Source organism: Polyodon spathula, chromosome 36, assembly GCF_017654505.1.
Source record: "Polyodon spathula isolate WHYD16114869_AA chromosome 36, ASM1765450v1, whole genome shotgun sequence".
NCBI classification, from domain to species: Eukaryota; Metazoa; Chordata; class Actinopteri; order Acipenseriformes; family Polyodontidae; genus Polyodon; species Polyodon spathula.
In genome coordinates this window covers 4,318,396-4,345,371 of record NC_054569.1, presented here as the reverse complement: position 1 = coordinate 4,345,371, position 26,976 = coordinate 4,318,396, and the positions used below count along the sequence as shown (strand labels likewise).

At 41.3% G+C, this 26,976-nt stretch overlaps 1 protein-coding gene across 22 annotated transcripts in view; it reads left to right on the top strand.

Moving 5' to 3' along the window:
• Nucleotides 1–26,976, top strand: part of LOC121303932 (neural cell adhesion molecule 1-like) — a 150,179-nt gene that overhangs the window by 27,101 nt on the left and 96,102 nt on the right. For 21 of the 22 annotated variants that reach the window (XM_041234808.1, XM_041234809.1, XM_041234807.1 and 18 more), the window contains exon 1: nt 6,188–6,260. The exons of the other annotated variant lie outside the window; for it this stretch is intronic. In XM_041234808.1, the coding sequence (XP_041090742.1) occupies nt 6,203–6,260 (58 nt within the window). In that variant the 5' untranslated portion in view covers nt 6,188–6,202. Of the gene's footprint in view, nt 1–6,187; nt 6,261–26,976 lie in introns of those variants that run through there. 22 annotated transcript variants of the gene reach the window in all.

Genomic DNA, 26,976 nt, shown 5'->3' with positions numbered 1-26,976 from the left:
ATTTAACCTTTAAGCTACCCAGGATCCTTGTGAAGGAGTAAACATGTACAGTGGTTCAGCACACACGTTTTCATGGAAATGGACTGTCTCTCACATGCTTACTGATTCTTAATGCAAACCACTTTCCTGGCAAGTAATATATAAAGGTTACTTCTCCCTGTTTCATTCACAATGGGCAGCACAGATGAATGTACTAACATATATGCAGGATTACATCAGCATGTTTTGAGCAGTTTAGCACTGAGCTGCTGTGCACCGCTCAAACAGCAGCAGATACCAGGCACGCCTGCGATACCTAGAGATACAAGGATAGATTAAACTGCCAAGGGATAATTACCCTCGTTGCACCCACCAGTTTTCTGTAAACGGTTGGGTGCAATGAGGGTGTTAGCTAAACGGTTCAGCTTTCCCTTTCCAGCGTGGTTGTCGGCTCTAAGCTAAGTTTGAGTGAAGTTTTCAGAAAGATTGACTCTGATTGCTATTGGGATCCAGCTGGAATTCTGGCAGATTCAGGGGCGCCTTTGTATATGTTTCTCAGATGCTTTGTGTGCATTTAAAATACATTCCACTGACCCTCAGAATCCTAAACCTTTAGAATAAACAAGATGCAAAGTGTTCCGGAACCAAGACTTAAATGCGTTCATTACTAACATTTGGGATGGCTCGGTTACATACCCTCAACTTCATAATAATAATACTAATTCTTATTAGAATATGTTAGTGGAAGTTGGTGATGTTTTTAATTCATTATTTGGCTTAACAACACACAATTATAAAGCTTATACAGCAGCATAGAGAAAGCATTGTTTGCCCATAGCAGCGAGGTGAAAATGAAAAGGAAGGAAACCTTGCAGCTCAGAGATCAGAAATACTTCACTGGTTAACATTATTAAATAAAAACCTCTTAAACCCACTAATCCACAGCTGGCATGAACATCTCTGTCCTCATTAACTATTTGGTTCAAGAAATACACGTCAAGTCTCTTGAGAGCCTGATTCATGCAGTGAAGAACCTGCCAGGGCTTTTGTTTCTAGATGCTGTGGCGGTTAGTGTGTTTTTCCAGAGTATTTTTTTCGAACAACACCTTGAATGTATAACCGTTCCAAAAGCTTGATTTGCATGCCTGTAGTAACGCTCCATGGTGGCAGAGACTGACCTTCTCACACCATGTCCTCCGTGACCACCCTCTGATAGCAGGGAGTTTGCTTCCAAGTCTGTGTATCTGTTTATGCCAGCTCACATTAATGCTAATGCACATTGTTTTAGGTAAATAACCAGCCTCCCTTTCTCAGTTGTGTCTTATCACATTGCCCACTGTTCACAACCTCATCTAATGAATGATTTGATCATAAAATATTCATGGAACTCTTTGAAGCTGCTGTAGACTTCATTTCAGCAGCTTCATGCATAGCACATTTTATTCAAACTTAAAGACTTTGCTCTTTAAATCAGTTTAAGCTTTGTGAATTGATGCTCTTATTCGCTTACCAAATGTTTGTTGCATTTATTAATTTTAAAAAAAAAAATGTGTGTATATATATATATATATATCATATATATATATATATATATATATCATATATATATATATATACATATATATAGAGAGACGAGAGAGAGAGAGAGAGAGAGAGAGAGAGAGAGAGAGAGAGAGAGAGAGAGAGAGAGAGATAGATATATATATATATATATATATATATATATATATATATATATATATATATGTCTCTATCTCAAATACATTATTCTCAAAACGGCTCAGGATGTTTGTAGAACACATTTGGTTAAGCTATACGTTGGCGGTCTTAGATGAAAAAAGTGATTTGCTTATAAACTAACGCTTTCTTTCTTTCTTTTCTTCCTTTCCTCCTCGTTTCGTTGGCTTCCTGTTGAATGGCACTGTGGAAATGTCTTGTGATCTTCTAAAGGTAAGCGCTATTTGTGTGTTGTTTTTATTAGCCAGCGCTGTCTAGTCCTGCTATAAAATGATTTCAGATAACACACACAGAATCAGGCAGGTTAGACTGCACCTCGGTATATAGTGCTGTATAACGTAAAACAGCGTCGTTTAACACAAGTTGAACAGTGTAATGCATTGTAGAGGTTCGCTTTCTTTTTTAAGACAGCTTTGTGGCTGTGTAAAGGATTTTCTGTAACTTTGTCAATAATTGTAGTGTATCTTTCGAGACTACGGTTCCACTACAGTTCCAGTGAGCAGAGAGTGAGGTCTGTGCAGTAAGCATACTCTTCCAGCTGCAGTGCTCTGAATTCAGTTCCGCAGAGACTCTCCCTCTGATTTTCAGGATTCTTGTAGTTTGCAGCTTGTCCCTCAACCATGTCTTGCAGCGGTTTGTGAGTGGAGGCGACCGGTGAGTAATCTAGTGACATGCAGTAGCTCAGACTTGTAAGACCCAGGGCTGTGTTAATGCAGCATGTCTGTCAGCACATTGCAGACCCATCATGCATTTAATGACTTGCTAATGTTGCAGGAATATTTCCCATTGCACCGTTTTCATGTGGTCGACAGTGCTTTGAAACGGTCAAGGTAGATATTTTTTGATATTCAGTATTAAATATATTTGATATTCAGGATGGAATCAGCCTGTTTATAAAAGCCTGGTCGTTTTATGAAACGCTGCAGCTGTTGAATTGAAGAGCACCAGTCATGAAAAACAAAACAAAAACTTACATACATACATACATAAAACAATACATGATTACTTGTGACTTGTAATTTTCATGCTTTTTTCACTACCTAAAAGTAACTTTCCCAGCTCCCCTAAATGATCTGGCAGCAGAGAGTTGACTTGCACAGTGTCACTGAAAGGCAGTCCAGTGGTTGAGTCAGTGTCACCCTGCAGCAACCTGCTGTGTCTGCTTACCCTGCCCACCAAATACAGCACTGAGGGTTAGACCCGAGAGGGCTCCCGGTTGCTTTGATGAGTGGTGGAATTATTGGAGCTGAATCCAGATGTCTTTTTCCCAGAGTAGTACTGCACTATATAAAGCTAATAATGAAACTGATAACCCAGATCACTTGTACGGTATATCATGATCATAACTTGTGATGTAACCTTTCTGGCTGCTCAGTGGTAATGTGACCTGGTTATGAGATACAAGTCTTTCTTGCCTACAGTATACAAAAGAAACTTTTTTACTTAATGCGCTAACGCGTCTTTAAAATCCCTGTGTGAGTAACACAGAATACAGATACCCTTCCAACAGTTATGAGGCATGGTTGGCTATGTTTAATCTTTAGGGTTTGGGGCTAAATGTGCTGATTGATCAAGCCAGTTAAGACTGAGTCATTGGTCAGCTTTGTGATGTAGCAGCACCTTCAATACAGATCCGTTCAATTGAAGGAAACAGTACTTGAAGTGTCACTTTAACAACCAATGCATCTACCAGGATCTGTCGCTGTTCGACAGGGCGGTTTGCCCGGAGCCATAGCTGGGTGTATTTGTTGCTTTTGGGAAGCCTCTGTTTCCAGTATTGCAGGACCTTGGAGGAATGCAGGGCCTGCAAACTTGACAGCATTTTTCCTGCCCCATTTATAATAGTTGTGACAGTGTGCCCTGTGCTGTGCCTGGTCATCGATGATGGATAGGACCCATTCACTGTCCTTCACAGTCTGACTTCAGCGGCAACCAGACAGTTTAACTGTCAAACACATCCACCACGAGAAACTGGTTTAGAACATGGTCATGGTTGGTTTATTTATTTATTTTTTGGAGGTTCAAATCGAGTGAAGAACATGTCTTCCCTTGGCTCCAGCACAAAACACACACACTGACAAATTATTGTTGGCCTATAAAGCCGTTGTGTTTCTCAGAAATGAAAAAGGAGCTGTTTTGTTTTTGTTGGTGGGGGGGGCACATGCGAGGATGACTGCGTTTTAAGTTAATATTTTTCTAATGAAAAGCAGCTGCTTTGGTTCGAACAGTCCACAGAGCTGACAGGCCGACAGCTGACTGGAATTAGCAGCACACTACCTGCTGCGCAGTGGAACACTAGCGACGTCCCTCAACATCGCCTTCCAATAGTTCTGTAGAGTGAACGGCTGCTGTCCGCTTGCCATAACAATACAGGCAATGTAGAAGGGTTGGCCTGGAACGGACAGTTTAAACTGAAGTGAGCAAAACTGTTCCACGCCTCTGCAGTCCAGTAGAGTGTCATTCTCTCTTTAAACAGCTGTGGTCATTTTTGATGTCAGGCTAAAATAGCGCCTCTTGTAATACATCTTTCACAGTTCAGACAAATGTGCATTCTACTGTATCACAGTTTACTTTCTTTTAAGGTAGTTTCAGCTGCAAAGACCTTGCTTGTCAAAACCAACCAGTGATGAACAAGACTGCACGTGTAACACTCCACCTAGCTCGTCGTGTTATTAAATTAAGATGGTTAATAATTATTAATTCAGACATTAATACTCCTTTGTTTTACGACCATGGCTATCTTTGTAGCGTTTACAAATACAAGTGTAGGCTGTTTTACTGTTAAATAAAGTATTTTCTTCTTAGATATGTCAATAGATGCCCTTATATATTGCAATAGTCTAGGGTTATGGCATATTCTGGAAATGAGCCATATATAACTTTTAAAAACTGGAGGCTACAGCTGCAAATTACATTGACCTCCCCGGCAAAACCCTGAATGAGATCAAGGACTTCCAAACATTCAAGCAGAGTCACAGATAGGGAAGTCTAATGTGTGTGGGCATCAGCAATGGGGAAGCAACTCAACGGCATGGTGTAAATTGGCCCAATGACAAAACCTATATAAAAAAAAACAACATGGAAAAGTTAAAGCAGCACAGACACGTGGCTATTGCAAAACCCTGTTGGGTCGTGCGAGTCTGGCTTGAAGATTACCCAGGAGCAAAGACCATATGGTGTCACAGATTGGGAGTGCAGAGCGAAGAGAGTCATAGAAATAGCTGTTATGGCAGTGTTGTCCCCAAAGGGGATGTGGTGATGCTGCTTCCACCAATCACAGAACGTTCACAAATGCTAATCAGGTTTGCTATTAAGCCTTACGGAAATTTGATTTAGTGCAAATGGGGGCTTGCACTGGTCGTCTACTGGGCACGTGCAATATGAGTCATTGTCTGGCGTGTTCAGCCTGTGCAATCTTTCTTTATTTTGTACTTTGACCCGTTGAGAGGCTTCATTAATGCTCTGGCTCTGAAGTCCTGCAGATGGGCTCTGCTTTTAAGTACTCTTCTGGGATCTTTGGAGGATGTCTAAAAGCTACTGAGGCTTTTGCATTGGATTATTGTAATTAAGCATGTCTCTGATTAATCATGACTGTTAACCTGGGGTCTTATTCATGGTGAATGCTGCAGCGGCCCTTGAGAAATAGACACAAATAAATAAAAAATGCGTCGCTGCCTGGATCTTTCTTTTCGTAGTCGTTCTCTGTCAGCGTGCCGGCAGCACACACAGGTGAATCAGTGACTCAAGTGGATTAGCTGGTTTTATGGTTTTAAGGTACCTAAATGGATCTTCAGAGCCGAACTGAATCTTTAATAAAATGATCTGTTTATGTACCTTTAAAATGTAAGTAGCTTGTACTGTTGATGATTCTCCCCCCCCCCCCTCATTTCTATCAGAGAAATACTGTTGGATACATTCTGTCACCACAGTGTATTAGCACAGTCCGCAGCATTACCAGCAGTGAGCATTTCACAATGGGATTGAACAGATACCTGATACAATAGCACACTGATGTGATGTGAAATCGGTGCTGTCCAATTAGCAGTGCTTTTCCATCGGATCCCCATTAAAGATCATTTGTAAGGTTTGGGCTTAATACAGGATCACTTGAACAAACTTGCTGAAACACCAGGTCTTATTAACAGGGAGACTGGACAGGGATAATGTGTGCCCATCCACTGTCACTCCAGGCTTAAGTAGTAAAGTGGTAGTATAGCGGTAGTAACGTGGTAGTAACCAAGCAGTAGCAGCTGGTACCTTTATGTGTTTATTCAAAACCACTGTGTCACAGTTCCCAGCATGCAGTTGTCGTGGTAACTGGCCAGTGCCTTTGTGTGCCACCTCTGCGCTTTGCAAAAAATACAAACAAGCACAGGTGTTCCAATTACCTTCTTTCTGTCTACAGTGGTTGCCCGGGTAACCGTCAAGCAGTCTGAATGTTCAGATCGCTGGATTCAAGCAGGATCGTCATGATCAAATAACTGGAATGCAGAACTGTGCACGTGGCCTGATTGGAGAATCGAGTAGCCAGCAAGAGCTTACTGGTGATTAGCAGATCCCTGACCCTGCTTTAAAGAAATACACGTTCGTTTAATTGGAACGTACCAGATCGCTTGAGACATACAAGCGATAGGACTGGGGTCCATGCACCGTGAGTTAGTTATGCAAGTGTGTGTTTAAAATATTTAGCCATGCTGGATGACTTAATGGTTTGCAATGTAATTTTTATTGACTTGCTGTCAGAGGTTTACAGTATGAATTACAGAGACATTTCAGGACATTAGATGAAATGGGCTGGGAGATGAACCATAAAATGAGAGGTGACAATGCCTGGGGAACAGAAAACAAACTTATATTTTGGTCGACCTCGTAAGAGTGAGTGAGGGCAAATGGAATGGCAATAGCTATCCGTCTGCGGTCTTGGCTTATTGATACCTGTGGCAGGGCAGAAGCCCTGAGGCTGTAAGTAGTGGGTGTGAGGGAATGTAAACTAGGCAGGGACAGATTTACCCCATCTCTGCCAACCTTACAATCCCGCACACCCACTGTTTACATCAGCAGGGCTTCTGCCCTGCCACAGTACCCCACCGGACATTGGCAGAGCCCCAGCTGGCATGCCCTGTACTACTTAGTAAAATATATATATATTTTTTAAATGCTGATGTTTAATTATACAGCGCTGTCTTTCTGTTAAGAATGTATCAAACTTGCTTAAGGTTTCCCTGAATGTTATGTTTGTTTTTTATTGGACATTTTGATGATCTGCAAAGCTTCAGCTGCAGGGCAGTAGGTTTCAAGGACGACCAGTTGAGGACTTTGGATGAAAGGTGCGACCCATTAGCTTTCCCTTTTCCCTAAGGAGGGAAAGAAGAAAGTAGAACCACAATCTGGGCGACACCAAGCCTGCTTTATCACTGAAATCATTGGCGTGGGAGATGTGTAGACAGGAATAAAGATAAAACTCCTGGAGATTGGTAGTGGCAATGTACTGAAAAAAAAATAAATTAAAGGGATTAACATCACGCTGTTATTGGTTCTGTGCCCGGGAAGCACGCCAGGCCCAATATTGTTATTGAGGTTTCGAAACAAGGCCTTCAAGGGCTGTGGGCCTGTGTATTTTATATTATCTTTCACCAGATGTTTTCTTTTATTTTTTTTTTGGGGGGGGGGGGGGGGCAAATCTGAACAGGGCGGTGAAGTAGGGTAGGGCTGAAACTATTCAAACAACACTTCCCATTTTGGATTTTGTGATACATTTTGAATGCTCATGGAAAACCAGCTTTGGATACCAGCCACGGAGATTCCACAAACATTGAACACGCAAACTTCTCCATTCCCTAAGAGAATGACAAATATTGAAACTACCAAAGTACCACCTGTCCTGCAAAAAGCAACACATAAGAAATAATAAAATGATGGAATGCCATAACTAATGGTGTGAGACTGTGAGTCAGTGGCTTACTCAGTAATTCAGAGCAGTGAAATTGGGTTATAATGTAAAATAAGCCATAAAATTGAACGTGTAAACATAACCTAGAGCCAACTTATCAACTTTTTACACATTTTCTGTTCTAAACATCAACTTTGAAGCAGAGGCAGAGAGATGAGGGGGAGGAATCCCCTTTACCAGAACCTCCGAAGAATTAGCACACTGTCTGGTTCTTAAAAGATAAGGACTTCATTTTACAGAAGAAAATGAATGGGTCGTTTGATTCTGGCGGGTCATTGTTTTTTTAACAGTTTTGCAGACGTGGGCTTTCTGGGTGAAATTACAGTTAAATTAGAGTCAGAATAAAAGACATACTGCCAGAGAAGCGCAAAAAAGATTAATAACAGAATCGATATTAAAACCAGTGTACCCACAAAACAAAACAAAACAAAAAATTGTTAATGTCATCTGGTTACCACACAGTTAGTTGTTGCTGGTATTCATGCAGACTCGGCGCTGGTTCTGATTGATGTGTATTTTGTTTCTGTTCATACCACACAGTTTCTTTTAAGGCCCGTTACATTGATTGCGTCTGGCATTTGCATGCAATATATCATATCAATGCACTTAATAATGAAATTCCTGGGACACAGTGGTATTCGTTGTAATGAATTTACGTTGTTCTTTCTACATGTCATTACTCTTTATTGATCACCCCCCCCCGCCGCCGTCGTCTTCTGCTCTCCCAAGATGTGCTTGCTGATTTGGCCTGTCCTCCTTCATTTGAGCAAACAGCTACACCGGAGAAAAGCCAAGAGGGCATCCTAGCACAGGGTTCTCTTTGGTTTGGCAGTTTCATTTGATCGAGGCTTGGCCCTTGACTCTCAGCTCAGTTGTACGCCTCAAGTGTGGAAAGAAAAATACATGGAAAAAAGATTATGCCCATTTTTATAGAAAACCCTGTTTGAGAAGGTCATAAAACAAGAGAGGGCCCTAATGAAACGGGCTATAGAGCTGTGGTAAAAAAGCAATACAAGCGTATCCCGCTGCCTTGTTAGCATTCTTTTGATGTATTCAGCCACATGTTTTTCACGTTCCTTACAGAGATCGACCAGTTGCTACTCATAAGCTGATTAATATAATGCACCAAAAATATATTATTATTATTATTATTACCCTACTGTAACCATGTGATTAAATTGACATCTGTTTCAGCTTAATGTGGTGAACTGCCAATAGAGAAAGGGCTGTAGTCTGTTTTGTAAGGTTGCTTGATGCATGTTTATCCAGCTAAAGGAAGCGGCATTGGTTTTGATACCTGGAGTCTTGTTGATCCATTCCACAGGCATGATACGCCCCCCTCGTCTTATCACTTTTAAAGTCTGTTTTGGGCACAGTTCCACCCAGACCTTCTCCATCGCCCAATCCACATTTTTTTTTTTTTCCAGTGTATTTGTGAATAATAAGCGGTGATATAACCACGAGCAGTGAAGTGACATGTTGTGCAATGGAGTCTGTTGTTTTATGCACACACAAATTGCAGGACAACTCAACCGCATGGCCGTCTTGCTCAAAAACAGCTCGCTTAATGGTAAGGAGTGTCCCAGAGCTATATCCCACTATCTACAGTGTGTGAAATGGTTCTGTACTGCGGTCACACAAGGGCAGACAGCTACAGTGTGCATGACCATGATACCACAATAGAACCAACAATCACAGGCAACACCATGGCTTCAATGTGCTACCACATCAGGACCACTGTGCTGTGGTTTACTGATGGTTAGATAGTGCAGCTATACAAACACTGTTTTAAGCTGCCTGCATCTGAGTGCATCCATAGATGTTGTCTGTCTCTGAACCCGTCTGTCAAACTCAAAAGCAATTGACCTGCATGGTTTCAGGGCTTTGTTGTCCAGATGTCGTGCTCTCCAAAACACTTTCTAAGATGAGAAATGCACTTAGGAAGGGGAAAAAAAAAAGAATAAATAAACTAAAAACCTGTTTTGAGTATTGTGGCCAGAGGGAACCCTGTACCCTTCCCATCCAGAGATGTAATGTAATTGAATGAAACTCGGGGGATGGTTGGGTATTGATCACTGACCAGCCTGTGATCCAATGGGAAAAGCACTGCCCACTTATCAGATCTGCCTTCAGCATTTTGTATGTGCGCTAACTGAACTGCGCAATGAAGAAAGAGATCAAGTAGTTTTTCAAATGGCCGATACTTAGGAACCTGGTTACTGCTAAGTGTTTTGAATGAAGAGCATCTTAAATTTGGATCTGTTACTAAGTTACCAAAATGAGAATTGAAATGGATCCTCGGAGGCGTAACAGTGGGTTTAATGGCTGTGGCCTGTTAGGGTAGTCTCTGTCTGTTGCAGTTCTTTTTCATTAAGCATTGTACACCAGAGCAAAGTGATGTGCAGTGGCATTTCTGTGGCAGTGGTTCTGTACTACAGCGAGGGGTGATAGAACTGCAGAGGGAACTAGCATGAACCTTTGCACTTACATACAAATAGCATTGACACTCGTATGAACTAATACACACTTAAAATCCATTGCAGTGCCATATACCAGTCAATGCCACTGTGCCACGCAGTTTTTAAATTTTTTTTTTAAAGCCATTTCTGGTAACTCTGTGGTCTGTTTATGGAGCTAGCTTTTTTTTTTTTTAATGAATCATTTTGTAACTCCAGCAGCATGATCTCGTGCTGTTTTGTCGAGACTTTACTGGCAATAAAGAAGAAAAAACAAAACATGCAGAATAAAAAGTTTTGAATGTTATTTAACATACAGTATTAGGGTCGGTAGACTTCATACGAATGCAGCGCTAGACTGTGATCTGTATTTGTCCCGCTGGAACTCTTCGAGTGTGTCCCATCAAGGATAGCTCCCTTTTCCCTCTCTTTGTTTTTTCTTTGTCTAGACAGCTGTCTGTGTCCCGGAACCTTCTCTTTGTACTCTGCCTAAAGCAGCTATATATTATCCAGCAGGATAAAGAGCAGGGGACGGGGCAGCTGTGCGGGCTTTTACTTTAGGGAAGGATGCACAAAATATGACCTTGCGAGTGTGGGCTGCTGTTAGCTGCAGTCAAGACAGCCCCAAGTGGAATTTAGTTGGAGGTTTGGGCTTTGGTTCCCGTGATAAATGTTTCTATGGGAATCTGCAACGTTTTGCCACCATGTGGGTGTGGGGGTCTGTTTGTGCCTCATCTGATACCTTGAGAACTTCAGTGGTCTGCCAGTTCGACGGCTTTCTGTGACATTTACACACCAAGGTTTTTAACATGTGATTGGTGAACCCAACACCTGCGTACCAATGCCTTGCTTCTCAACAGCCTGCCCGGCACAGTCTGGATTGACCTTTACAAAACCAGTGATAATCATCGCTTATTTGTTTATTTATTTTTCTCATTCATGGTTTAACATTGTGGTTTCTTTAAGGAGTAGGGATTATGTCAGGGAATCTGTATGCTTTGCTGGGATACATATGTTTGGAATTAGTGAGAAAAGACTCTTCTCAAATATTTGAAATGGTTTATTCCTGCCATGGGCTCTGCTTTGTGACTCGTGAATGGTAAATGTTTTCTAAATCAGTTACAGGGTTCAATGCAGCTTTTAGAATCCAACAGAACACTTTTGGATCAGCTTTTAAATTATCACTTGGAATCGGAAAACTTGTGTCCACAGTGGAGGGTATATCAGTTATATCAGCAATAGTATGGGATATACTGCACCTCATCACTGTAATAAAGCTGACGTGAGCCAGGATCTTTACAATACATGCAGTGTGCTTTTATAACCCTAGGGTATAAAGTGCAATTCATACGATTAACATTCTGACCATCTATAGTGTTTCATAGCTCCCAAAAGACTCTTCTAATGCTGTACAGCGCTGGAAGCAAAGGCTTGTGAATGCAGTCAAGCCTCCAGTAACGTCTTTATCACTGCAAGCACTCTGTACTTCAGCTCATCGGGCCCCACCTTCTAATCCTGCACAGCACTCGAGGCTGCTGTCTCAGTAAGAGACGACAAGCACAGCACAACGGCCTGGAGGGCTCGAGATCGTTCTGTTGTAGACCGGATTTCATTTGTGGAAGTTACCGCACGTGATGCATGATAAACATGCCAAGGGTCAGCCGCTACAGTTAGATGGGTAACCCAGCAGGCATGCGCTTTTCACGTCTACATTACAGGCCTGCCTCACATGCCAGTCTGTCTGGCAAGTGAATTAATGGCTCCTGGATTAAGGAATGCATTTAAGATTTGTATTTTAGCTACTGCTTGTAGAAACTAGTCATACTTAAACAAATATAACTTGGCTATTGATATAATTAACATAGAAGTCATACTGTACAGTTGGATGTCGTTTGGTATAATGTAATAAAGTAGTGTAGCCCATTTTGTGTGTTCTGACGTTCAGCGACAGACTGATGAAGAACTTATTGCCTTTAGCCTGTCAAGATGCTGCATCTTCAACACTGGTTCAAGTGAACTAAAAAGCTTATCATTTACAAAGCGTACCATTGTCCTGCTCTACTGTAGAGTGCACTCACATTTCAGTCGTACATGTCGTGTATCATGATTCCATTTCGTAGCAGAATCTTTTCATTCTGTTCAATAAGCTGTGGTGCAAACAGATTTTTGTTATCTATCATATTGTGAAGGAGAGTTTCACACACATTTGCATCTGGTAAGAATACGGAAAGGAAAACGACATGAGTGCATTGTTCTGTTGTCCTTAAAGTGGGCATCACTGATAAATGACAGCATGCAAAAGGCTTGACCATTTCAATCACCGGCCCATTAGACTCATGGCATGCCTTCGTGTTGAGACACAGTTGAGCCATTTCAAAAATCCAGTCCTCGGAATGACTAGCAAGACTGAATTTGTCTGAATAGTCTTTCAAATGCATGCTCAGTACTGTACTTGTGTCAGTGAAATTGTTCTGTACGAAATGTGAAATGGTAGTGACCTTGTATTTTCACCAATTGGTGCTGAGCGTTTGTAACATTGCAGTGGCATGAATGGTGCTTCTTTGTTCCAAGTTCATTGTGTTCCAAGTGCAGGCAATTCTGCAGGCATTCTTTCAGGACTCCATTATAATATTAGAGGGGTATTCAGCCAGGCATGGCCATGTGTTTGTTGCAGGTTAGCATTTCAGAATGTGACGAGTAAACAACACTTGCATGGATGTTGTTTGTAAATCTGTGATCACACTTTCAGAATGGGTTCTGCAGTGATCTGCTAAAGTACACTTATTTAATGGCTTTTCAAAAAGATAAATAAAAAAAAGACTAATATTACTTGTTGTCTCTTGAAATAATCACATCAAAACAACTTTGTGCACTGAACATATAAGGTTACTAAGAACAGCTGGAAACGCATGTTATTCTGTTGAAAAACACAATTCTTGCCCAGTTTTAGAAATATGTTACTTACTGTGGTCTTCTCCATTGGTGTGTTTTTAGTCTTATGTAAATAAATAAAGTTATTATGTAAATAATAACATTTTGCAGAAGCAAAAAGCACATCAGAATACGAACTTCAAACACATTAACACATGTAATAATGACTTTCTTCACGCCTCTCTGTCGAATCGTTGGCACGCTCCCCTGATGGAAGGTGGCTTGGCTTGATCTCTTAATATTTGCATTCAAGCCAGGCTTGTGGGCTTCATGAGCCTGTACATTGGCAGCAGGGAGCAGGGCACTGTGACGTTCAGGGCAGACACAGAAGGAAAAGTTCACTGTGACCTCCTCCTAGACGGAATGGTAATTCCACTGAAGATGTTTCGGATCTTCTGGAATATATTTGCACGTTTTGGTTAATTACGACTTAAGTGATTATTTTATCTTGTTTCAAAGGGATACTTTAAAAGAAGTACGATCTGAAGCTGGAATTTAAAAGAATTCCAGGCATGCTTGCAGCCCCATTAACGTCAGTTTGTATCAGATTGACACAATGCGAAGTACATTAGTTCTGTGTCAGTGTGGTGCCTGTAGAATTTAAAGTAGTATCTTCCATTATAACTTAGTTGCAGTTTACACTGTGACATCATTTTCCAATAAAATCAAAGCGGAATAAACCAACTTTAAATGAATATCCTGCTTGACTTGCTTCCTGATACATTTACCTCAGGATTTAGGATTGAATTACCTTTCCTTGCCCAACCAACAGCAAGCTTTCAGCACTGTGATTTGTGTGTGCGCTACACCGCCACTGTGAATGCTGTATGTTATAAAAGCCTCACGGTTTGTTAAGATTAATAATAATAATAATAATAATAATAATAATAATAGTAATAATAATAAGCTGTTTCAAGTCTGACAGTGTAATGTCCAGAGTAGAACAGCAGCAGGGATAAAGGGCTGCATTCAGAAAATATTATGCAGTTGCAGTTTTTTTTTTGTTTTGTTTTCTTTTCTTTTTAAAAGCTACAGATCGATTACTCTCCTACGCACATCTTAGTTGTTTCTTGCTGGATCTGTTATGTCTGTGTGTTTTGTTTTGCAAAACAGCACCGAGACAGATGCCTTGTAAATTTAGCCCAATGTTTTTATGGTGCTTTTCCTTGGCCTAAAAGCACAGCTGTTGTTATTCATCGAGGGTTGAAGGAAGCCTGCGGCAAGTTTACGAAGTAGCCTTCCTTAAGCTCTTAAGGAATGATAACAAACGGGGTATCGGAGATGTTAAAGGGTCCCAGGGGCGTCCAGGCACTGTCACGGTTAACCTTTCACTGTCCCAAATTACCAGCAGAGTGCAGAAAACAAAAACAATCCGCTGAGGTTCTGTTCCTACCCTCTTTCTGTATTCTCTTCTCTTTGTCTTTCGATGCTGACAAAGGACCACCAACCACAGGAGACCTTGGAGAGGCTTGGGCCAGCGCCCCCGAACCCGGGGGGGGCCCCGGGGTCGACAAAAGGACCTCTGTTAATGGACCTTACCAATCTGAACTGCGCTTTCACTCCCAGAATATAGAGGGGTCAAGTTGTGTCACTGAATGTGGAATTATAATTGAACAGAGAAAGGGCCTCTTTACAGAAGCATTTTTCCTTTTTTTTCCCTTTTTGTTATTTCTTATAAACCTAATAAAGTATACAAGATATAAGCACTTTTTTATTTTAATTTTACCGATGCCTTGCTGTAAACACGAGTTTGGCATTCAATGCATTGTACAACATGAGTGAAACATGGAAGTGGGACAGAATGGGACACTGAATTTTTTTTTTTTTTTTTGCAACCCAGCCAAGGGGAGCCAGCTCTGTAGCTGCTGCTGTGTCCTCAGTATAAACTTTGACATGCACATCATGTTTCCACACAGTGAACAGACTGGCATTACACAAAGCGCAGTTAATCAGGGTGTGCTTTATTTTTAGGGTTCTGGTTAATAAACCAAAATTAGTTAACAGCAGTTAGTGCTTCTGACAATATTTAAACGCTGTTTGGTGTCTGAGGGCTGTAGTTCAACTTGTGAATAGTGGAGACTGAGCCACTAGACAGTTCACAGTGCACATTAGCATCAAATAAAAAGATCTTGGCTAGATAGCTATTTGGGTTCTGGCATTCAGGGAAAGAGTATTGTTTATGAGCAACGCGCCTCATTAGGCTAATGTTTTTTTTTTTTTATGAGTGATGACCTTTTAATCTAATTTGATTGCTTAATATTAATTAGCCACAACAGAACGAGTTCTTTATCGGAGCTGTTGCTGTGAAAAATGTAGAGCTCAGAATGAAGAACCCATGACAGTGGGATTCGTAGCTCTGGAATTGCAAGATGCTTCTCATTGGTAAGGAGGACTCTTTCACAGTCATCAGCATTCCAGGCAGATACTGTATACCGATTCTGAATGGGAGTAACAACAAAGGAATCTTTCAGACAATGCATGTAACTGTTAAGACAATGCATGTCACATTGAAGCCCAGCGAGCTTAGCCTGGCCTGGTCCGGCATTCCACTTTACAGGTTTAATATGAGAAGCCGTTTAACTCCTTGGGATCACTGTGCAACCCGCATTTCAAATCACCTTGAACTAACTCCCTTTCAATTATTCTCTGCATTTGCATCATTCTGTAGTTCAGTTGCTTGAAGCCTGCACTTCGTCAGTGTGTTCCCTTAATGCTACAGCCTTCAAGGTTAGCACAGGGTTTTAAGGACTCTTATCCTAATAGAATCTAAATTCTGTCTGGGTTCAGATGTTTAGCCTCCTCTGTGGTTTCTCACACACTTGATAAGTTTGTTGGGATTGTTCTTTCATTTAATGATCTCAAAGCTCAAGAGCTCCCGCACGGAGTTAGCGGGTGTTGAAAGCAGCGGTAAAAGCGAAGGTTGCACAGCCAGTGTTTGCTATGGCCAGGGCGGGAATGGAAAGATGAAAGGATCTTCGGGTCCCTCAGGAGAATTCGCTGTAGAGAGATGAGAAGGAAAATCCGGTTGAGCAAGTTGCAAAGAGGTCCAAGCAGTGAGCTGCTGCCAGGCTGCTGTACACAATATCGTTGTCAGTTTTTGATAAAGCCAAGCTGTCCTTCAATAAAAAAAGAAAAAAGCCTCAGCGTTTCATATTTATCATATGGCAGCCCTCAATAGCGTTGTGTTTTCCATCAATCTTCATGGCCTGCCACAGTAATGTACTTCAGTGGCTGTGCCCCAGTGCTTTTCAGATTAGATTGTCGGCATATAAAAGGATGCAACGCGCTGTATTTTAGCAATTGTTGGCAAATTTGTGTTATGTAGTTTATTACTTGTACGCTGTCAGTGACCTCTTCCAGCGGGATCAAGGACAGTAGATCTTCAGTAGCGGAAAGGTTTTGGATCGGTGAGCAGTAATATAGGACAGTCACTACAGCACACTGCTGAGAATGTCCAGGCTGCATACTCTATTCAGTGCACGATTAATTCAAGTGGTCTTTACACAGTATTAAGGGACCAGATGCTTCCTGGGGTGGAAATAAAAACTTGTTATGGTCAAGACTAATATAAATGACTTGCCTGCCTGCCTGTCCTGGATTTTGGTAGTTATTTTGCTGTTATAAAGATGCTATTGTCGGCATGATGACCGAGAAGGAAAAGCATACGTTATGAAGAGTAAGCAGTGTTTTTAGAAGTTTGATTTAAAAAGAGAAGCTCAAATGAGCTTGTAGGTTGTCTGACTATGTGTACTGCAGTTAATGCATGGCTATATTGTGTTTTCACCTAGCTGTATCATCATTGAAGGAGGACATTTTGGTGCAGTAAAATTACCCTTTAACCACAGTACCTGTGTAGCCCTAACGCTAAATGAAATGAATGGTCAGTGAGCAGGAAAGCAGCGCGGCTTCCAAAAACAATTATAAAATCTCTTTTAGAACACTCTGCATGCCTGCCTTCATTTCAGGACAGAATGTGTCCCAGTTTCAGAAGATCACTCCCAGGAACCATGGGAAATAAACTTGCCTACAGCCCTGAGCCACAGAGAACAAGACAGAATCGCTCCAGTTTGTAAAGCAGGCAGTAAGAATCTGCACAATCTCATTGGCAGAAAGGGTAATAAGCCTTGGGACAGATGTTACCAATGTCACTATTTCCGTATATATAGTTGTGTGTTTTGGGGGGGGTAATGTATACCGGCAGCAGTATGGAATCCAATATGGAACAAACCTCTTGAATGAATTCCTAACAAATCATTCACACAGTGCTTTCCGTGCAGTTGAAGCGAAGGCTTATCAAACTATTAAAGTAGCGTAGAGACCACAACTTGGGGGTTATGTTTTGGCGCCTTGCAGCTTACTGTGAACCCTGGCTTCGGTGATTGAGAAGACCTCTTAAGACTCTCAGACCTGTTCCTCTCCCACTACTTCAGAAACCGCTTGACTGGAATGTTTTGTTTTTCTTTTTCTTTTTTTTCTTAATTAAAAAAAGCTTTTCCCTTCCTGATTTTTACAGATCGTTTTAATGCAGACGATGTGGGGATAAGGCTTTGATGAAAGATATGCAGACGTGTGTGCATTAATAGACATGGGGGAGTTACAGAGCACATGCTGAGCTGCACGCTTTTTTTTTTTTTTTTTTTTTTTTTTTGTACGTTGCAATTCCTCTCTCGTAGTTGTAAATCATGAGTAGGACTGAAAGAAGTCAAACGCTACCCGACTGCTGGGTTGCAGTTATGAACGGGTTTTGGAGTAGAGGAATAAATGCATGCTGTTCTTACTGTAGATGTTCTATATATGATAAAGATCACACCCTACAGCCCACACAATGCTGAGAATAGAATCGGACAATATTAAAACCTGTATTAAGTACTAACAATATTCAAAGACTTCTGCACAGACTGCCATCCACATTGGGCAATAATAACAGGAAACCAGTGCAGAAGCAATGATTACACATACAGGACCTCTTCATAGTGAAGGGTAATATTTTTTGGTAGAACTTCACTGTACTGTTTATAAGTCAAACCCCAATTCATACCCATGCTGTATCATTCTTACACATTCCCTTCATTTTTGGATAGTGTAGAGGAACGCATATCCAAACCTTGTGCTCCTTTTCACTTCTGTTGAATTAGTTTTTGTAGGAATCATTTTCATCTGAGGGTCAAATGCACTCTCTTCAGTTCCTGGTAAATCTCTCTGACATTCAGATCCGTAAACCCCTGTTGTTTTTTATGGCAAGCGGTTTTCTTGAGACGTTTAAAAGATGTGGGGACGCCTGCTTCTGTCCCTCCTGTTCTCGCATTGATTGAACACAGTTGTGAGACTCAGACAGTTGGGAGCCGGGTGACCCCCCCCCGGGTGACCCCCCCCGGTAGGGCCTGTTTGAAGTCCTGCAGAGAACGCTTGTTGCTTTTGCTTCGGCGTCTCTATTTTTTTTATTTTTTTTTTGGTTTAAAGCCTCACTCACGCCCCCTCCTCTAAAGGCTCTTGCCTTGTTAATTCCACTCGGCTTCATTCCTCTCTGACACATCCTTGACAGATAGGTTGAAATGCTCAGCTTAGCGGAAGTCCCGCATGGTCTTCTGGGGCTGGCAAACTCTTTTTACTGGGTTTGACTCATTTCAGTTTTGTTCTGCTGCCTTTTGTTATGTAAATGGAGGACTCCTCTGGTCCGTTATTGCTTAGTAGGAAAGTCAGGGGTCATGTGCTTTGCAGAACCGCCACCATCTTACACTGAACTCGCCACAAAAATGCATTTTCAGCAGCAGCACCAGTTAAGAGATGGGTGTTTAAGAATGCAGTGTTAGTGCCCATACTGATGGGAGCCAGCCACTTCCTAGATAGGTAGCATATTTAGTTCAATTTTCATTGGCACTGGGAATGTAGGACAAATAAAAATGGACTCTTAATGTACCGTACTTTTGTTTTTTTTGTTAAGGTGAAAATTGTTACATTTTTTGGGGGGATACCAAAGCTTAAGTGAAAATGATCTATAGAGTTAATAAAATCAAACAGCAGTTTGTTAATATCTGTACAGTTGGGCTTGCATCGATTTTAAACGCTTAATCATTTTAACCTTATCTAGAGCTGAGTTGCCCTTGCAGTCAATGAATACCTTATTTATCCCATGTATAGTAGCACATACCGCACGTAGCGAGGCAGGCTTGTAATGGGCCATGTAATACGCTACAGCCTTGGACTGTATATTTTAAACTCGTCTAAGTGCTGTAATTATGGGAAAAGCTCAGCAAAGTGCACCGAATGCTGTTGTGAACAGGGAGAGAAGATGAGCAAACACCGCAGGCAAATTGTCTGTAAATACTAATGATGAACAGTAAAAAAAAAAAAAAAAAAAAAAAGGTACACATTCGGCAATTTCACAGCTGATTGCATTCACTTAAAACAGTTTGTAAAACAGGGCTTAATCCCCACATTTCAATGTCATATAACAAGAAAAAAAATAAAAGGGTAAGAAGCTGCCAGCATTGCTTATGCTAAGCCTGCCCCCCTTAGAAGCTGAGCACCACAGGACAAAGATGTAACCCCGTCAGCCATTGCAGCAGAGTACAGTTACATAACAGAGCAGGGAGAAGCCATTTTAAAGACAGCTTTGAGAAAAAAAAAGAAGCCCACAGAACTTACATTTGCCAACAGCATATCGAACTTCAGGATATCTCTTGATATTGCACGTGGCCTTTTTCCTTTAAAATTGCAGCATTAAAAAAATAAATACAAATCTGTGTGTCAAAGAGAAAGACATCTATGGCAATGCATTTCACACTAATTTAGATAATGGAAAACAGCCTGGCATTTGAAATGTGTTTCCAAAAGCTTTATGAAAACCTGCAAGGATCTTGAAAAGGAATGCTGTTACAGTCGGGAGTGTTTTTTTTCTCTGTTGTCTCCACCAAGTGTAAAGCTAGTTTTAAGATGTGTTTTGTTTCTTGCTCCAGTTGTAATCGGTGCACTTTAGTTCTTGTAAAATGGCATACAGTACAAGCAGGAAGCTATTAGTATCAGCGTGGGGCTTTTCATTTTTGCAAGCTTTGAACATTTAGCTCCTTTTGAAACTAATGATGTCTTTTTATTTTCTTTCTTTTCTTGATGCTCCCTGATGTTCCTGCAACTCAACAAACGTTGTCTCGTTAAAGGTAAGGCCCCTAACTGTTATGCAGAAGCAATTACAAAGTTCAGAATGTTTAGTCGTTTTAAGGGAGGCGCATATCAATTCCATTCTGAGCTCCACTTTAAGAATGCCCAACTCTGCCTTGTAAAAGTGCACAAGTGTTCGACCATGGAGAAAGAAGCTTTTACAATTTATCGGTGCGAATATAACTGCTCTCCTCTTGCTATTTCTCCAGCTAAAGCTCATCTGCAGAATTTGAAAAATGCATTTCAACCCTACAGTAACAGTGCAAGAAATTACAAAAAAAAAAAAAAAAGAGTTAACCTTGAAAAAACAAACAGAGCAATGTGAGAACCCGAGGTGCCAAACAAACTGTGTTTGCGGTCTTGTGCTGAAGCCCTTCACTTATATATGTACAGTGTTGCAGTCAGCAATGAAACTGGTTCAACATCAAAAGATTATGTTTGATCTCTTTAATGTCCAGAGTGGAAATTACCCCTGAACACCATGCGCGGGCGAGGATTATAGTAAGAGGTTTGCAAACTTCACTCTGGTCACTTTGGGCACCATTTTGTATGGATCACCCATCCAGGGACTGACCAGACCCAGCCTTGCTTAGCTGCTGAGATCTAAAGAGATATGAAGGTGTATGACAGCGTATTCACAGGAGATTAACATTATACAAGAGCAGCCAGAGGACCACGCGGTAGAGCTGGCTGCTCAGCACAGGAGATGCTGCTGATAAGAATGCGAGTGCCTGTGGCAGTGAAATCAAACTCGGTGCAAACTGTTGCTCAGTCAGCCTTGCCCTGGAAGAGAAAAGGGTGCAGGCAGACAGATAATGAACAAGGTGCAGTTCAGCGTGGTGCCATGCCTTCAGAAGCTGCCAGAGGCGCACGTTGAGGAATATTAATTTAGTTTGATTAAATACGTGTCATGGTGGTGTGACTTTCTCAGCACTGCAATTATAAGTATTAAACAGTATGATTCAGAGGGAAGGGCTTAGGCAGGAGACAGGGGGAAAAAAATGGTGTAGCGTCCCAGCTATAGCACAGAGAGTTCTGTTGAGGCTCTAAACTTTCACCAGCCGGGGTGACTGAAACAGAACATGATATGTTTTCACATTTCCTCATTAATACTTGTAATCACTGGCTGTTAAGTCATTTATCAAATGAGCATTTATCATATCATAGCACTGCACTTGACTCCTGAATTCATTTTGAGGAAATGATTGCATTTCAAGTCAATTGCAGCAAAGCAAATGCTACTTCCTTTTAAGGCAGCGCGCTGCAGTCGCTGTCAGTGAAACTGTCAGTGCTCACGAGTGCTGAGCCCTGCTATCCAGCATTCCTGTGACGTGACGAGGTGGAAGGTGAGGCCGGGGCAGGGTGTCAAATCCGGGGTCATGAATAGTGAGTGCAATGGGGTCACTATCCAACTCACATGCCTCCCATCTCTAGTGAAATCCTCTCCCCGGAATACAGGCTTGAAATGTCCCTGGATAGTGTCTTGGAATGGGATGCACGGACCCTCTTCACCTGGCAGAGATGGCAGGACTCGTATGTGGCAGAGGAATGTTATTCATGTGTTTTTAACATGCAGTTGGTAGCACAGCTGTGGAAAGAGAAGCTAATGAGTCAGCCTTTCAATCCATCAGCATGCAGTGAAACACAGGGAAGGCAAGACAAAGGGCAGCAACTGTCTTTGACTAAGGGAGAAAGACGCGATGCTATGAATTGAAGGTCAAGTGGCGCTTCCACATGCTTTACACATGTGATAAAAAGTTCCGTGCAGTACCACAATGCACACTGAGGTAGCTTGCACATTGCATGCTGAGCCTTCTTCACCTCGCTATAAAAAAGATATTGCTGCTCTAGAAAGAGTGCAAAGAAGAGCGACCAGAATTATTCCGGGCTTAAAAGCCATGTCATATGCAGACAGGCTAAAAGAATTGAATCTGTTCAGTCTTGAACAAAGAAGACTACGTGGCGACCTAATTCAAGCATTCAAAATTCTATTGACAGTGTCGACCCAAGGGACTTTTTCAGCCTGAAAAAAGAAACAAGGACCAGGGGTCACAAATGGAGTTTAGAAAAAGGGGCATTCAGAACAGAAAATAGGAGACACTTTTTTACACAGAGAATTGTGAGGGTCTGGAATCAACTCCCCAGTAATGTTGTTGAAGCTGATACCCTGGGATCCTTCAAGAAGCTGCTTGATGAGATTTTGGGATCAATAAGCTACTAACAACCAAACGAGCAAGATGGGCCGAATGGCCTCCTCTCGTTTGTAAACTTTCTTATGTTCTTATGTTCTTATGTTCTAAAGTACACAACAGCCTTGCAACATAAGCTGCTATTAAGAAACCAACCCTCTCAGGCAAATGTGGTTTGAAGTACTGTTCAGTGGAAGGGAGTGCAAAGTTGTGCCTTTGTAATGAGCGCATTGAGGCGTGTGAAAGCCATTAGGCTGTGTCTTCAAGCAAGCAGGTGAGGCTGATGAGAAGGTGAAGGTGTGTTTAGCAGGCTCTCCGGAGATGCGTCTCTTCATTGCTTTGGTAACAGTGGTCTTGGAATGACCTCCAAACAATTAGTCCAGCCTGGAAAACTGGAAAGCCATAAATGATAGTGTTCCAGTTTCCGCTCTCTCGCCACAGAAAACCACCCTGCATCCCTGGAAACACCTGCTCTGTCATTCCATGTTGCTCAGAGCTCTTAATGCAGGTGTTGCAGTCGACATGATTATCTGCAGCCTCCTGCGTCTAAACTTGCTTAAAGGTTGCTGCTTGAGAGAGTGGAAGGCGGAGAAAGTCAGGAGCGACAGATCTAAGCAGTTCAGAGAGGAAGCCAGCTGTCAACCACTGATTCCCCCAGAGATGAAAGAGACGAGAGCCTTCAGCAGATTACCTGCTGCTCACCCGACCGTGCAGAGGAGCGCGACAGATAAGAGCGGCATTTCTGCTTGCCGAAAGGATTGTTTCATTTGAAAGACAACAGGAAATGAAATATTTCAACAGCAGAATTTAGTTCTTAACTGATACTCAGTTCTAATTGCGTTGCGGGCGATGTTAACTGTTTTTTGTTTTTGCTCTGATTGGCTCTGGTTTAAATACTGGTAGGCTTTGATCACAGAGTGCTGGAAGATCTAGTCCTAGAACTTGCTAGGTTCTTGATCAGCACTCCTTTTCTGGGGGGTTGCACTACAGGTATCAGGGTTTGGTGAGATGTACTAACATTCGAGCGCATCAGCTGATCTTTTGACCGTTGGATCCATTTTTCGGCTTGGCTGGATAAAAATGCATAATTTTAGTTAATTTAGTTAAAATAAACCTGATGTTTCTATTACATCATGCTCTGGCCAATGGATCATTTTAAATAAAGCCTTAATTATAGCAGCATTTCTAAGACTGGTGTTGATTGAAATACCTGCACAAACCTGATTTTGCTCACATGTTATGATTGAGCGGTTAGTTATGGATGGATTACAACCGGTACCAAACACCAAGCCCCACGGTATCAGTGCATTTTTGTCCTGCTTTTTATGAATGTAGAACAGATTGACTGCTCTGCAGTATTTATTTCTACAAACGTTATCCAGGTGAATTGTGGTGACTGGATACAGATCTCATTCATCAAGGGTTATTGAACACCTGAGGAAATAGGTGAGGAACACGATTAATTGAACAGGCAGTCTCCAGATCTTGCCTGTCGCAAAGATTAAAGCTTGTCATCATCACTGCGGATTCAGAAAGTGGATTTAAACAAATAAATGCAGTATGGAAATAAAGAGTATGTATACAACACAGATGGATGTATGAGTTTCAATAGAAAACACACAGTTGGTTTCTTTTTAGTGCAAGGACTCCCACCTTCTGTTTTCCTGAGAAATGAAGGGTTTATTTTAGATCTATTGCAACGAGCCTCGTGGAGTGAAAAAATGTGTTCCATTCAACAAAATGAGTCTTTTTTTAAAGGGAAAAAGTTTATTTTTAATAACCTAATTAGACTGAAAATGATTGTTTAGCGAGAGATGGAAAGTAAACAGTTAAGATTGTTTCTTCTGTTCAAGGTGTTTTTTTCTGTTAATGCTGCACAGATAAGGCTAGCGCTTTGGAGTGCTGTTTTTTTTTTTTTTGTAATTTATTTTTTAATCAACGCTACAGAAGCATTTTATGTTGAGCTTTTCTATTTAAAACTGGGATGCAAATTGTCTCTTACCAGACGGCTTCTTGTGAAAACGTTAAAGTGCATTTAGGGTTGATTTCTGAAAACAAGCTTTCCGTTATTTAATCTCAGCTGTGGTTGTATTTTTAACAGACTCTCTAATCCAAGGTGTGCCGTCATTTCGATGATTGAAACACACCTGGTAGCGTGCATCAGGTGCTACAGCAAAGTCGTCTTGAGTTTAAGCTGACGTTCCATTGAAAGGCTACGTTCTGTGTCCACGTTTTTGAAAACGTGGCCTGCTGTGGTCCTGCCTTGTTTCAGCAGTCAGCACAAATAAGCTGTTCTGTTATACGCACTGTATCACAGTGGATTATGAATTGTGGAGCACTCCATTTGCAGCTGTGTTCAAAGCCCATTGCCAGTGCAGCCCTGCTTGTTCAGACTTGGTGTAACTCCCTGTAATATGTTGTAAATTGAAGCTGTGGGGTGGTACTTGTAGAAATCATATTAACCTAAGTGCTGCCTGCTGCTGTTCTTGCTGTGCCCCCTGCTTGAGTGCTTCTGAGCGGTACAAACAGGACTTCACGGTTCCTGTACACAACGCTGATTTAGGGGCTGCAGTCTGTCGAATGCTGTATGCAACTTCCTGCTGTAATAAGAGACTTAAGAATACCTTGATAACTATTCTTATCATAGTACCTGGTTAAGTAGACCAAATACCTGCATTTCATACACTGCACTGGTAACAGTGTACTTCATTACAGTGTAGGTCGTTAACTACAGGGCTAGTCTTTCGTTAGCATTCCATTTTTAATTGAATTCTTATCTTTTTGATTTAATCCATGTTAATGCCACATTCCTCTTGGCTTTATTTTGTTCCTAAAACACAAACAGTACTAATGCATTAAGCATTTTGATGCTGACATAAAACAATTACCAGCACAACCAGCACAACAATTACCAGGGGCAGCAGTCTCCTCCTGACTCCTGACAGTCTGGCTCCTGACTACAGCGTGATAAAGGGGAGCACTGTAGCTTCATATTTAAGACTTTGATGTATACTTTATACAGCATATTATATATATATATTATATATATATATATATATATATATATATATATATATATATATATATATATATATATATATATATATATATATATATATATATTGTATTTTGTTACTTAGTAGCCCTCTAGTTTTCTCTAAACACTGAAATAGTTAAAATAAATAAATAAATAAATAAATAAATAAATAAAAACAACAACAAAAACAAACCCCAAAAAACCCCATTGTCTTCTAGTTTAAACCGTTGACTCTCCCAAATAAACAATCGATTAAGACAGAGCTGCTGGTTTTAGGGAATTCAAAGCAAATTTCTGAACTGATGTATAGCACTTTCTGTCTGCCGTTAATCTGTGTACCTCTAGTTTGTTACAGAGGTATTATATCACTTGCAGGGGGCAGTTCTGTGAGGTGCTGCTGCAGTCATGCAAAGGAACCCTGAACCCAAACCATTTGAGTAATGCAGGCTTTGCTAATCAGAACCAGGTGCTTTTCCACATGCAGATTGCAATGAAGAGTTCACTGGGTTTCAGGGGAGTAATTAATTAGAATTATGTGATTGCTGGGTGCTTGTTCACCACTGAGCCATTCAGAAATGATGTATTTATGTCTGCAATGCATACCACGGTGCTTATTTAGTGGGGAAAGACAAAGCTAAAAAGCTAAAACAGATGCCAAGATATGCTTTGAAGAGAATTATTCCTGTGTTTTATTCGTTTTTCCTTCTCTTGGCATTTTAATCTAAAACTGAAAGCTAATTTTTTAATGTTGAGTTGCGTGATGATTCAGGCCATACTTAATAGATGCCAGGCTGCCGCTAGATTCATGTTGGATTACCCTTGTTACCCTCCTGCATCACTTGTTATTATCAGGATCTCCCTACGCTATTTTCCCGTTCTCTTCGATTCCCTGCAGGAGATGGCGCCCAGAAGAACTGGCAACACAGTTTCAGTTCTCCGGTTTTCTCTTGCTCAAGTGTTGTTGTTATGGATCGAAACAGAAACAGTGTCCACGTCATTATCGCTTGCAGATTTGTAAGGTTGTTTTGCCGTTAGTGATTTGAATGCCTCGCCAAACCTGGTCACTGGCAAGTGATAGTGGCATAAAACCAGGTAGCATTAAATGGGACTCGGGAAGATAATTTTATAAATCGCCCACCGCAGGCAAACAATCAGGGCAAAACAATTCATTCACGTTGACAGCATTGTGCGGTGCTGTGTGACTGATGCTCTGTGTGCTGCTGATTGCTTGGATGATGAAAAGATTTATGAATGCTCTGCAATAGCCTTCTTAAACCACTAGAGGTGTGGTGGCCAGTGCTGCCTGTCTTAGCGACACCGCTGTGATATTGAAGCATGGTTTTACTGCTTTCTCAGCGTTTGGCGAGCAGACAGTAACTCCGCTCTGTATTATTGCAATAAATAAGAGTGTATATAAACTGGTCTGTGCAGCACAGAGCATGAGTAACGATGTACGTCATAAACCAAAGTGAGCTGCATCGTCCATTTATCAGACAACCCAGAGCAGTCAGCACCAGGCAAAGCTGCAAATCAGGAATCGCA